This window comes from Pararge aegeria, chromosome 12 (genome assembly GCF_905163445.1).
Source record: "Pararge aegeria chromosome 12, ilParAegt1.1, whole genome shotgun sequence".
In the NCBI taxonomy this organism is placed as follows: domain Eukaryota; kingdom Metazoa; phylum Arthropoda; class Insecta; order Lepidoptera; family Nymphalidae; genus Pararge; species Pararge aegeria.
This window is the reverse complement of record NC_053191.1, coordinates 937,729-951,520: the sequence shown is the minus strand read 5'-3', so window position 1 is coordinate 951,520 and position 13,792 is coordinate 937,729. Positions and strand designations below refer to the sequence as shown.

At 37.0% G+C, this 13,792-nt stretch overlaps 3 protein-coding genes across 4 annotated transcripts in view; 1 reads left to right on the top strand and 2 right to left on the bottom strand.

Moving 5' to 3' along the window:
- LOC120628489 (calcium/calmodulin-dependent protein kinase kinase 2) overlaps positions 1-13,792 on the bottom strand; it is a 112,012-nt gene that overhangs the window by 75,692 nt on the left and 22,528 nt on the right. The window lies entirely within an intron of this gene.
- Positions 7,698-13,009, top strand: LOC120628491. The gene is made up of 2 exons (XM_039896893.1): positions 7,698-8,181; positions 12,293-13,009. The coding sequence occupies exons 1-2, from the start codon at positions 7,995-7,997 to the stop codon at positions 12,904-12,906; spliced, it is 801 nt and encodes a 266-aa protein (XP_039752827.1). The 5' UTR covers positions 7,698-7,994; the 3' UTR covers positions 12,907-13,009.
- Positions 8,463-13,456, bottom strand: LOC120628490 (protein ALP1-like). Of its 2 annotated transcripts, XM_039896892.1 has the most exons (3): positions 13,387-13,456; positions 13,045-13,161; positions 8,463-11,972 (listed from the first exon to the last, which is right to left on the bottom strand). In XM_039896892.1, exons 1-3 carry the CDS (start codon positions 13,431-13,433, stop codon positions 11,093-11,095), a joined length of 1,044 nt encoding a protein of 347 aa, XP_039752826.1. In that variant the 5' UTR covers positions 13,434-13,456; the 3' UTR covers positions 8,463-11,092. The 2 variants fall into 2 exon arrangements, with proteins under 2 accessions (XP_039752826.1, XP_039752825.1); XM_039896891.1 differs by lacking the exon at positions 13,387-13,456 and having other exon boundaries at positions 13,045-13,364.

Below are 13,792 nucleotides of genomic sequence, written 5' to 3'. Positions count from 1 at the left end.
CCTACAGATTGAAATATATTCATCCGAAAAAATGAACGATTGCCACGGGAATTTTTAAAACCCAAATAAACTCGGACAACAGTGCTCTATATATACTCGTATATTACAAAAGTGTTATGAATGTGATCGACTGCAAGCAATCGACGATAGCTCTATACTTACAGAGGTCGTTGGCACGTGCGGTGTTATGGGGTTTTTACAATGGAGCTTCTAGAGAAGTATGGCAAGACAAAGCTTACGTACAAATAATACGCATACATCCAATATGCTTGTATAATTTTGGCACTTTCTGCATCCCTAAGCTGTAAAGCGAAAAAAGAGATAACAATTAAGTAACCAAGGTCTTTGTATATTTTATATCTTAACGGTTTCGAATAATGTCGACACGTCGATTCAATAAAAAAAAAAGGGTTAAAAAAGGTGAAGTACTAATAACAAATAGTAAGGCACTTATGTTGCGTACATTGCATGAGAAATGTAAACGGTAGTGGGATGATGGCGATAACCATATACGAGGCTAATAGCAATAAACGAAATAAATTTTACTAATAGGTGAGTGAGAACGGTCACTAATGCTTTTGTTTTTTGCCATGCCGAGTTCAAGGGAGTCCCACAACTGTAATTCATAGTAGTTTAAGGCATTTTATTGTTATAGTCAGTTTATTTGATACAACCGATACCTTGGCTCTAAGCCATAACGTTCTTGTAATCTTGGCTGGAGTCATATATAGCCAATGATACAAAAGTATTTACTCAGAAGATAAAGTCATAAAACTTTTTCAATTTTATTTTACGTTAGCGGATTTGTTAGCAAATACGGTCATTTTGATCGGTCTCTCAGGACCTTATCTGTTCTCCATTTACATGAATGACCTTCTTTACCTTGCTAAGGATAATGACTGGATAGTATTGTTTGCTGATGATATATTACTGATGTTTAAAATTAAACGATGTGAAACAAATCTCGACGATGTAAACAATAGTATCGCTAATGTTGTACAATGGTTTGAGGCTTATAATTTAGATCTGAACGACAAAAAAAACATTGTGTATTAAATTCACGTTACCGAATGTCAAACAAGTTAAAACCATTGTACAACTTAATAATGAGGAATTGGATCTGGTGGATACCATTCAGAAAATGTACCGACAAAGACGTGCAGCTAAGCGATTTAGTGATACAGTGCAATGTCGCGTAGAGACCGATAGGGGTGTGACTGCGATACTCCCTAACAGGTTAGCCCGCTACCATCTTAGACTGACTACTCACTTACCACTAGATCAGATTGCAGTCAGGGGCTAACTTGTAGTGGAATACAAAAAATACTAGAGGCACGTGCCGTGGTTCGAACTCAGCACCCCAAAGTGAAGCCGAACTTCTAACCACCAGGCTATCACCTTTCCATCCGCATCATTATCATCATAAAATCCGTCGACCACTTCTGGACAGTTCTTTTGTAGGCAGTCAAGCGACTCCCCGGGACTCTTTTTATACGATAGAGAGAAAGGAGAACAACAATCCTCTCACGCAGGAGACGAACCAAGCGCCCGAGGGCAATCAATGACCTCCAGCTTCCATGAGTTGTAGGCCAGCGGGTGGCGAATTGAAGGGGAAGTTTGTCAGCTAACTGGCAGGCCTAAGAAGGCGGAGAGAGGCGTGCCGTGTAGCGCACGACTCTCTGGAGGATTTAGCAGCGATCAGGCCATTGACGACGGGACCCGCCATGCATTGGGGATCAAAACCTTGGCGAGAGTGCGGTGAATACGCAAGTGAACCCCGTGCTCTCACTTATAGCACTATCGAGGGCACACAGAGTTTTAAGTGGGTGCAAGTCCCACGTAGTACTCTTTTGATGCCGTCTACCAACACTGCGGTTTCCAGTAATCCAAACCCAACGTCCATCAAGCACATAGGTAGTCATAGGTAAAAAGGTACTCGTGACCTGCGTGACTTTCGCTTTTTTATCTTTTACAGTACGTATATTTATTGCTTGGCTGTAAGCCATAACAATATAGTAATTTTCATGGTAATGAATGGTTATGGGCTTTAGGATATTTCTCTTGCTGTTTTGTAGTGGGGACCGCATTAGTAGAGCTCTGACCTCTCTAGGCCATTAAGAGTACGCTGGCCGGCTTTTTGAAGCTATACTTTTGCCGCGTCATATTAAATTTTTTCGAATGAAAACAAAAGAGTGTGAGCTTAAGCTTATTACGTAAGAATAATAATTATTAAATTAACAAAGATAATTATAAGGTACGAATTGAAAATAATAAACACGGCGACACAATAGCGAGGAGTAAGTAGCTGACTGTATCTTTCTCGCTCGGTTACACTCGGCGGTTCCGAGTTCACCCAAACGAGCCTTTCACCTCAGAGCGTGACGGTTCAGCCTAACTTACTACTTACGGGAAAATCTGTGTGCGGTGCCCAAAAAGAAGTTTTCACTTCAAAAATTCACCGTGTTAAGTGGAGATTAGTAGACTTTTTTGAGAACATTACGGAGAACTGCATGCAGTTTTCCTCACGTTGTTAAATAATAAAAAATAAATATACCACGGCCATTCCCATATCGCTATCTAGACCCAAAGTAAGCATAGCTTGTGATATGAGTACTAAAATAGCTGATGAATATTTTTTATGTATACAATATACATAAATACTAAAAGCATTAATGTTCATCACACAAACATTTTCCAGTTGTGGGAATCGAAGCCACGGACTTGGACTCAGAAATTTGGGTGGCTGCCCACTGCTCCAGTCGGCTGTCGCAAACGGCTAACATAATATATTTAAAAATTTTTAAATTAATAATTGCGGGCACATAAGGCTTACCACCTATGCCTCAACGTTGCGTACGTGTTCCTGGCACGTTTTGTGTTGCTCCGTTAATAGGCGATGGTTTTACCACCAGATCAATAGATAATCCCTATCCCTACTAATATTATAAATGTCAATGTAAGTTTGTTTGTTACGCCTTCACGCAAAAACTACTTAGCCGATCCTCATGAAACTTTGTACACATATACTTGGAAGTGTTAGAAGTAATATAGGATACTTTTTATCCCGACATTAAGCTCGGTTCCTTTGGGAGACGGGATGAAAGTGTTTGATGATTTTACACCATAACTCCGACAAATTATAACCGATTTAAATAATTATTTTTGAACTATAGAGATCTGAATGTGGTTGGAGATAGAGAACAGAACTCCTCAGCGGACAGCAGCCCCCTCATTTAAAGCTTAGCGATACTGAATACTTTAATTTTTTTGAGAACTACAACTAAATTGAACGCCACATCAAAAAACAAAATCAAACGCAGACGATGTCGCGGGCAACAGCTAGTATATAATAAAATAACATAACTCCGTAATGATAGTGTCGGGAATGGAACTCGGTCCACTCATAAATAAGGTCGACGGTTTCACCACTAGGTTATCAATTGAATTGAATTGAATATATGCTATATAATGCTGCTACGATCAGCTACATGTCATAAGAATAATGCATTATCATGCGATTTACATATGCATGCAAAATTTCAGCGGAAACCGGGAAGTGGGTCAAAAATTTGCAAGATATTTACCTACATTCGACCCATTTCTCGATATTTTTCGATAGGCAGTGAACGATAGGCCGATCTATCGAATTTTGGAAGGTATAAGGATAAGTATTTTGTAAGTTTTAAGTATGAAGTCTACGTATCCGCACTGGGCCAGCGTGGTGGACTACGGCCTTAACCCTTCTCATTCTGAGGGGATACCTGTACTCGATGATTATATAAAAATAGTATTTTTTATAATTATTAACTGGTTTGGTTTCTAAAAGTCAATTTGGCTATAAAAAGAGGTGAGTACCTAGAGCGACTTTAGATATAAAACAAGTTTTGGTAGCGGTCTCATAACTAGTTTATTTGTAGAGAAAAAGTTCATTATTTCGCTAATTAATTAATTATGTGTGTACTCGTTGTTTTATTATGAAGCATGATTGACTTTAAATTACGAGTTACTTAAATTTGTGGGTCTAGAAAGTTAAGTTAAGGAAATTCTTGACCTAGCAATGCATACATTTAAAAAATGTGTAAAAACGCATCTAGTACAGCGATGTTACTATACATTTGATGAATTCCTCAATGACAAGGTAGAATGGAAGCAGCCAGCCTCGCTCTCATCTCCCGCAAGATAGCAAAATGATTGTAAATGTTGATGTTGGAAAAGAGCAACTACTGAGTTTCTTGCCGGCTCTTCTCGGTAGAATCTGCTTTCCGAACCGGTGGTAGAGTCACACAAACATACATACTTGACGTTTCAAAAGTGCTTATAAAGTAGGCCTACTTGAAATAAATGAATTTGAATTTAAGGTACCTCTTGAATTTTTGCAATAAATTCTTAGTGCCAAAAAAGGAGAGCTGGTTATACCGTCAGTCTCGATTGTCAATCATCATTGTCAATGACGGCCGATTTATATTATTCATTAAAAAAAAATCATCAGTTATCCTAGTACCCACAACACAAGTTAAGGTATTGGATCGATAACGATGATTAGTCTAAACAGAAGTTATGTTCATAAAATCGAAATAAATAAATCAAGTGAACCGTAAATTATAATTATTCTCGTGCGTAGAACCGTGAAGATAACGCTATGTTGTTTACGACGCTTAGTTAAACAAATTGTGATTTCACGGTAAAATTTGCCTATATGTTACAGGCAGAGTCCGCGGGGTGTGAAAAGTCGATACTTCATTATAATAACGTCTTTTAAGTCACATGACACAAAAAAATAGCCATTAGCTGTTGCCCGCGACTTCGTACGCGTTTGTGTTTGTTTTGAAAGCTTATTTTGACGTGACAACGTCTTATAAATTGGTTTGCCGGGTGACACTTCAAGAAACTGCGTTACGCTCCGCTCACGTTATGCGCTCACAATGAGAGCGAGTGAGAGGCACGCGTCCCTTCCACTCGGGCATGGTTAGCCCGCCTAAGAGCGAGAGAGACAGACATAAAAAGTGAAAGGCACGCGTCCCTTTGTAGTAAACGCTGTTTCATTGTACGCAAATGTATTGCAAGTTATTGTATGTATATTTGTATATAAATACGTATGTATGTGTAAAGGTAAAAATAAAATTTTGTTAATATGAAATTCAGTGCGAGATTCTTTGTATAAATTAATGTTTTAAATATAATTCTTTGTATAAATAAATGTTTTAAATTGTTACTATTATTTCATCCTTCTTCCTACTATACGAATGAATATTCACATTAAAATTATTTTACCACTCAAAGTCGTTGTCACGTAAAACTTTCGCCCGTATACCGACTTTACAGGCAACCAATTTTTTAAGTTGTGCATTCTTGTAAAAAATCGGGTGTATTTTAAAAAAATAATTTCTTCGTATAATTTGTATATTATAAGTATTTATGTGTATTATATTCATAAAAAAAATATTCATCAGCTATCTCAGTACCCATAACACAAGCTACGCTTACTTTGGGGCTAGATGGCGATGTGTGTATTGTCGTAGTATATTTATTTATTTATTTATTCGATTAAGTTTTGTTTATGTGTACTCCTCAACTCGAGCGGTGATAGGGCATTGGGTAGGAGCTCGACTTCTGTTTCGGGGGCCGAGGTCGATTCCCAGCACGCACCTCCGACTCTTAAGTTATACGCTTTTTAAATAATCAAAATATCACTTGCTTCAACGGTGAAGGAAAATATCGTGACGAAACCTGCATGCCGGAGAGACATACTGCAGGTACTACATAATGTACTCAAAGGTGTGTGGAGTCCACCAATCCGCACTGGGCGTGGTGGACTACGGCCTTAACCCATTCTCATTGTGGGAGGAGATCTTTGCTCTGTAGTGGGTGGGTAATGGGTCGATGTGATGATGATGATGATGAAGTTTTTTCTGTGTACTCCATAAATTTATCTGGTCTGGTCTGGTTGGAGGCTGCGACCGTTGCTAGTTCCCACTTTACTGACAAAGTCGTGCCGTAATCGTTTAATCGTGCTCGATTTAGTTTTAGAATAAAAAAAAAAGTTAAATTATTATTTAAGTGAAATCCTAATTTTACGGGCACCATGTGTACTATAAGCCTAAGATACACATAGCGTGGATGGGCACAGCTGCGCAAACATAGTGGATCCCAGCTCAAGGTCAGAAAAGCTATACGTTACCCAGCGCATATGAGCGGACATTGGACTGAATAAATCACGATTTACTCCCTGCAAATAACGTAGCCTTCATTACGTCAAACGTTATAAAGTCTTTTGGTTGCCGTTTGGAACCCTGGAAGCGTTATTTCATATAAACATTTCTAAATTTAAGAAAAAAATGTAGCTGCAATAATTTAAACATTAGAAGTAAGAATAAACTTACAGTGCAATATACTAGTTTACATAAAATTTATAATTCGTTTAAAATAAATTTCATACCATTCTACAATAAACTACCCATTGACATTTTCGAGATGTCGCTTAAAAAGTTCAAAGTTTGTTTTAAATGTAAGCTTATAGAAAAGTCCTATTATAGTATAAAGGACTACGTAATCAAAAAAAAAAAAGCTGGGGTTTGAATGATTGCTCTAACCAGGTTGCTCTTCTAATTATTTTAAATGACAATTCGAGATGGTGATAGCAAAAAAAACACCCGGCTAAGTTTTTTGTGGGCTTCTTGTTAGACCAGGCCGCGTTTGGAAGTTTACGAACATGGTTATCGCCATCATCTCACTACCGTGTAATTCTCAGGTACGCATCAAAAGTGCCACCTATGGGCCTACTTGAATAAAGATATTTTTGACTTTGAAGTTTTAAGTTAACGAATGCAGTTATCATCATTACTAAAATTAGTTTAAACGTGTTACATATATGAACGCTTCATAAGTGCCTGTGATAAAGTCTACATGAATAAAACATTTTTGATTTTTTTAATTTTAAGCCAAAAGTAACTTTTTTATTCAAATAAAACTGTTGTTGATCTAGTGCCGAAAATAACTGTCAATGTCAGGTAAGCGTATTTCTGTCAAGAAATTTACAGTACTAGTCCGAAATCTAGAAAGTGGCGTTGTTGATTCCTATACCTCGTCAAGCCTTAAATCCCGGTTATTAATAGTGTATGTGTGTTTATTTGTCTTTCCTTGAAGCCCTAACTAAGCAACCAATAAAACTGATTTTTGGCAAAAAAGTTAGTTGATAGGATGGAGAGTAACATAGGCAATTTTATACCCCGGAAAAAAATGGTTCCCACACGATTTGTAAAAAACTGTAATAAACGCGGACGAATACCGCGGGCAACAGCTAGTAATATAAATGCAAAAGAGTGTATGTCTGTCTTTTTGCTTTTTATTAAAGTCCTAAAAACACAAGAAATTGATTTGATTTTTGGCATCGAGATATTTGAAAGTACGGGGTGTAACACAGGCTACTTTTAGTCCTCATCCATCCAATTTTCAGAATGGTTCAGACACATTCGTAATTTTTACAAAATCTTCCTTCCTTAGGCTACAGCTTTTTTTTTATTGAATTGAAAACATATTTTTCCATAGTTAGTAAGTTACGCTGAACCGTCACGCTCTGAGGTGAAAGGCTGCGGGTGAACTCGGTTATAAAGAGTAATTCTTTTTTTTTTATTCCACTACAAGTTAGCCCTTGATTGCATTCTCACCTAAGTAGGTGTAAGTGATGATGCAGTCTAAGAGCCAGTCCACACGGCGCGTTGCGTCAGCGTTGCGTCGACGCAGCGCTACCACTGCGTTGTTTTACATACAAATAACCAAGGTGTTCACACGGCGCGCTGCGTCGTCGCAACGCACACATGACGGACAGCAGCCCCCGAGACGAAGCGGGAGGGGGTTTACTCGTGCGACGTCGGAGCGTCAGCGCTCAGTTGCTTGTGCGTTGACAGAGAGGATACACGGAAGCTCATTTCGTTTTACGTTTACGTTTTTGTATTTAGTTTTATTTGCAGGGTAATTAGTTTTATTTGCAGGGTAAAATGAATACCATTGAAGAAATTGACATAGATTACTTGATTACATTGATACAGGAAAGGGAAATTATATGGGACAAGTCAAACGTAGATTTTAAAAATAAAAATTTAAAAACAAAAGCCTGGGAAGACATATCAAAAGTTTTATTTCCTGATTACGAGAATTTCACAGCTGAACGAAAAAATAAAGTTGGTGAGTTCACAGTACAGATATTTATGTTTTTTTTATTTAAGAGGGCTTTCAAGATTTTCTTGCACCGCCAATTCCGCGATCAGTACAAAATTGAGTAGTCCACTTGCAAACCACGTTATGTTAAAAAAAAAACATTTTTTATCCAATGGCGCCAATCGGTTAAGGATTTAAAATATTAACGTCAGCATTTAATATACTGTGTTAAAACTCGCTATGATAAGAATAAAATGGGATTGAAATCTCAATACTTTTGCAAAAGTCGTTATGTTGATCGGCAGTCCACTTTCAAAAATCGCTAAGTTTGTATTAACTTGCAAACGACGCTAAGTTGCGTGGTGACTTTTGCAAAAGCCGCCATCTTGAGTGCCAGTACGCATAATACTGTCGAAGTGCATGCACGCGTTGCTTTCTTCAGATACTGCAGGCTTTTAAAAACGAGGTATTTTCTATTAAAATTATCATGGAGTATCAAGAACAAGAAGTTGTTTTGGCACCAAACAGAAGAGGACGTAAAAAGATAGCTGATAAATCTACATGGAAGAGAGAACTTGAGAAGTCGAAACGGTAAGATTATTATTTTATGGTTACCTTTTGTAAATAGGATAGATACCTGGTTATTTGCTGGGGATTTTTTTGCTCTATTGTTATTTATTAATGTGCCTATCTGTTTTGTTTTAGACATATGCCTAAGGGACTGCCAGTTATACCACAATGTGTACATGGAAATTCAAAACAGGGATACAAGTGTAACGACTTAACGGTTCAAGACTACAGTAAATTTCATCGGAATTTTTATTCAACTTCAGTTAAAGTCACCCAAGATACTTTTTTATTAAAATACTGTACAGCGCAAACTCCTAAAAAAGAAGGAAAGAGAAAATCCCAGACTATATGCTATTTTATACCAAAGCACGAAAATTTGGCTGGAAGACGCCGCGTCAAATTAATTAAGGTGTGTCAAAAAGCAATGACCACAATTCTGGGAATCTCTAGGGACAGAATTCAAAGAATTTGTAAACAGCATTTAATCACGATGGCAATGCCGAAAGAAAGAAGAGGAGGTAATAGAAAGTCCAATCTGTATTCTGATCGCACAGAATCCGTAAAATCGTTTATAAAGGGACTTGAAGCTTTGGAATCACATTATGTTAGAGGAAGATCTACTGTGCAATATCTGAGCAGCGATCTAAGTATAAAAAAATTGCATAAACTTTACAACGATGACGCTCAGAATGTGTCAGTGAGATATGAATTTTTCCGACGTATCTTTAACAAGTACTTTAATTTGAGTTTTAAGTCTCCCGCTACAGATGCATGTTCTAAATGCATTCAATTAAAAGAAGTTATTAAAAGAGAACGCGACACAGCAAAAAAACAGCTGCAAATAGCTCAGCTTCGTATTCACAAGCTAAAGGCCAAATGCTTTTACACTAGCCTCAAAACACAAGGCGACAACGAAATAATTTTCTCTTTTGACTGTCAAAAGAATTTGGTTTTACCAAAAGTACCAGACCAGAGTGCCTACTTTAGCCGACAATTGTATACGTATAACTTAACAGTATGTCAAGGGCCATCTCGTGGGGCTCAAAACTGTTTAAACACATTTATTTACACGTGGTTGGAAACTGAGGCAAAGAAAGGATCTAATCAGATTGCTTCGGCGGTATTTCATCGGCTAATGAATACCAATTTTGAAGACACTGTTAGTCATATTAAATTATTTTGCGACGGTTGTGGGGGGCAAAATAAAAACTCAATCGTTTTGGGAATGTTGGCATATTGGCTAAAAACAAAAGCTCCACGTCACATCAAGAAACTTACGCTGATATTCCCTGTAGTGGGGCATTCATTTTTGCCCCCCGACCGTGTATTTGGAAATATCGAAAGAGAAATACGTCCTTTAGAAGTCATTGTGGAACCCCAGACATATTTTGATATTTTTAAAAAGTATGGTACGGTTCTCAGACTAGGCAGCGACTTCCATTTTTATGATTGGAAATCAAGCGTTAAAAACGTACTTAAGTTACCTGGATCTTGGCACTTTCAATTTAATGCCTCTAAAAGATTCTTTTTAAGAAAGGATAAAAATAATAGAATTGCCATTAAAGGGGAACCTAATTATGTATCTGAGGTAATAAATTATGGCAACGTTTGCAAAAGAGGCAAATCATTCGAAAATATTGTGCCCGTTATGATGAATGTTGGAGTTCCAGTAAAACCAGTAAAGTTAAATGATGTGCGAAATCTTTTGAAAAAACATTTCGGTGAAGATTGGGCTTCTTACGATTATTTACAATATTACAATTTTCTTCAAGAAGAACCAAATGAGACTGTTATAGAAGAGACTGATAATGAAGAAACCATAATACACGAAGAAATAGACTTAAGAGTGTAATAATAGATAAAAATTGTAATTTCTTAAGAGTAGAGGAAAATAGAAGCTTATATTTGATTATTTCAAAACTGCCTATGTTGATTGCATACAACTGCAAAACTATCTATGTTAAAAAATCTTTTGCAAAACTAGCTATGTTTAATTTTAAAATGCAAATTAAATGATTATTATGAAAGAGTGATTTTATTTGCTAACATAATTTAATTCGATGTGCTACTAAGTTCATGTAATACACAAAAAAATGCATCTTAATATCGTAATTTTAAGTCTAAACATTTTAATTAGTTTTCTCAATTAATTGCTGCATAAACTTAACGGGGTTTGAAAGTGGACTACTCAATTAATATCTCGACACTCTAAAATTTTAAAACTTAGGGAATTTAGATTAGCGTGAGTACTATTTTATTACTTAGCTCAAAACTAACCTAGACTACGCTGAGTAGGTATAAAATATTATTTTTTTACTGATCGCGGAATTGGCGGTGCAAGAAAATCTTGAAAACCCTCATAATACAATTATACCTTATTTAGCTGCCAAGGCAGAGTTCCTCTAGTCATAAAATAGGTCGCATATTGCTGTCTTATGACATTCGGTGCTGTCTGTTCTTCATGTACGGGTTGTATTGGGAGAAATTCATCAACACTTATAGCAAATTTATCTCTTTGTCTAAAACCGTCTCGATCAGCGACAAAATTGTGTAATACACAACATGCTTTTATAATGTCAGTAGCGAAGTCATAGGACACGTCTATCGGTCTGTGAAAAATGCGCCATTTGTTAGCCATAATCCCAAAAGCGCATTCGACATATCTTCTGGCTCTGCTTAGACGGTAATTGAAAACCTTTTGTTGTAAGTCGAGATTTTGACCGCCATATGGACGCATAATATGTTTGCTCAGTCCAAAAGCTTCGTCACCCACAAATACATACGGGGTTGGTATATTGCTACCAGAGAGTGGCTGGGGTTGAGGTAGTGGTAAGTTGTTGTTAATCATTAGCTCGTACAGTTTAGAATTTTGTAATATGGTTGAATCGCATTCTTTTCCGTATGCACCGATGTCGACAAATACGAATTTGTAATTTGAATCCACAATAGCTAGCAACACAATCGAAAAAAAGGCTTTATAATTAAAAAAAAGTGAGCCACTATTTGCAGGATTACACACGCGGATATGTTTGCCGTCGATGGCACCAACACATTGAGGAAAATTTGCCTTTACATCAAAACCCCTCGCTATTGTTTGGAAACTTTCAGTTGTCAGTTCAGGGATGTTGTCTCGAAGAAGATTGGTCCATATAGCACGACAAACTCTTTGTATTATATATGCAATAGTAGATTTTCCCCGTTTGAATTTGAAATGTAAATCAGTTATTGAATTTCCACTTCCTAGGTATCTGAAAAGAAAATAATTATTATAATATGCATTTATGAGATAGATAGATACCCGAAAAAAAATACTGACATATTCAGACATCGATAGCAAATAACTTTCTCTATGTAACCAATTAATTCTGGAATCGCGAAAAAAATAGCAGCTGTTGCATACATTTTGATTCAGTAGGTATTGCTTTTTGTATGTAACAGCTGTTATATTTTCACGATTCCAGAGTCGGTCACATAGTGTTTGTTAACGATATCTGAATATGTCATTAAATTTTATCGAGAAATTCACTATGTATAAATTATTAAATCATGTTTACTATTGGTTTTGCAGGTAATGATTTAATAAAAAAATGGAGAAGTGTAAAAGATAATTACTTCAGATATTCAAAAAAATTAAAAGAAGCATCAAAATCGGGCTCGGGCGCTACGAAACTGAAGAAGTATCATTTATACAATCAACTCCTTTTTTTGAGAAAAGTGGAACAAAATGCCACCGAATCTAGCTTAGACTCGCCTAGAGAAATCAACAATGAATCTACGTCTACAAATGATGACATTACCACAGACAACACTCCGCGCTATGTTCCAGTCGCGCGCAAAAGGGCAATGCAAATGGATGAGTTTGAAAGAGAAGGACTAAAACTTCTCAAGGAGCCGGAAAATCGCCATATGTCCTTTTTCAGAGCTATATTGCCATCTATTCAAGAATTTTCCGACCGAGAAACTCTCCGTTTCCAAAGTAAAGTTATACAAATTATAGATGAAATGCGGTATGGACAAACATCATCATATGTGAGTGGCCCATCAACGTCTCACCAACCACCATATGGGTATCAAACAGCAAATTTTCAAAGTACATACATTTCTGATTTTAATAATTCAATTACATCTCCAGAAACATCTCAAGCAAGTGAAGAAACTGAATACGATTTTTCTAATTTGTAATTACTGGATGATATCTCTCTTAAATAATGTCTAAATTTAAAATTATGACAATTGCTGATTATTTGTGAGTTGATTACTAATTAAACAAACCAAAAAAACTGTTATATTTTTATTACTTAAATATATTTATATAGTTACCTTAAAGTGATTCCCAGCATTTCTACTGGTTCCACTGGATTCCTCATATTAGTATAGTTTTTTCGTATGTGTGGTTCTAAGGACTTCAATAAACATTCGAAGCTGGATACACTCATTCTAAAAAAATTATAAAACTTCTTTTCGTCTAATAGCAACTCCCGATATTCTAAAAAAAAAAACTGTCCATCACGATTTCTTAATGAAATGAAAGGACTGATCCAGTACCGTCTTGTGATCTTGCGTCGATTTCGGCGGTGACGTAGTAATAGGAGCAATGCTAGACGTCTTTTCCGATCCATGATTTGCTATAGACTGACTGCGAATTTTTTTCAAAATACTTGCCGCAACTGTGCGTCGCCGCTGCGCCGACGGAACGTTGACTGCGTCATAGTAACGCTGCAGCGCCCGTGTGGCCGGCTATGCGTCAAAATATTTGCGTTGCGACGACGCAACGCAACGCAACGCGCCGTGTGGACGGAGCTTTAGATGGTAACGGGCTAAACTGTTAGTGTATGTCAATTATGTTAAATCCATACCTCTAATCGGTATCTACGTGACATCGTACCGGAACGCTAAATCGCTTAGTGGCACGTCTCTGTCGGTAGGGTGGTATCTAGCTACGGCAGAAGCCACCCACCAGCCCAGATAATATTCACCGTTGCGCCAAGGAGGTCGTCCCCTCCCAAGGTAAAAGGTGTCGTCAAGGTAGGTCACTTCACATATACATGCATACCTACTAGTATAAGTT

Excerpts from the sequence above, each read along its gene's own strand:
- LOC120628490 (XM_039896891.1), bottom strand. The coding sequence starts at position 13,343 with ATGGATCGGAAAAGACGTCTAGCATTGCTCCTATTACTACGTCACCGC. Across the intron at positions 11,973-13,044 it reads ATGCTGGGAATCACTTTAAG|ATACCTAGGAAGTGGAAATT; the intron begins GTAACTATATAA and ends TTTTCTTTTCAG.
- LOC120628491 (XM_039896893.1), top strand. The coding sequence starts at position 7,995 with ATGAATACCATTGAAGAAATTGACATAGATTACTTGATTACATTGATA. Across the intron at positions 8,182-12,292 it reads TGAACGAAAAAATAAAGTTG|GTAATGATTTAATAAAAAAA; the intron begins GTGAGTTCACAG and ends TTGGTTTTGCAG.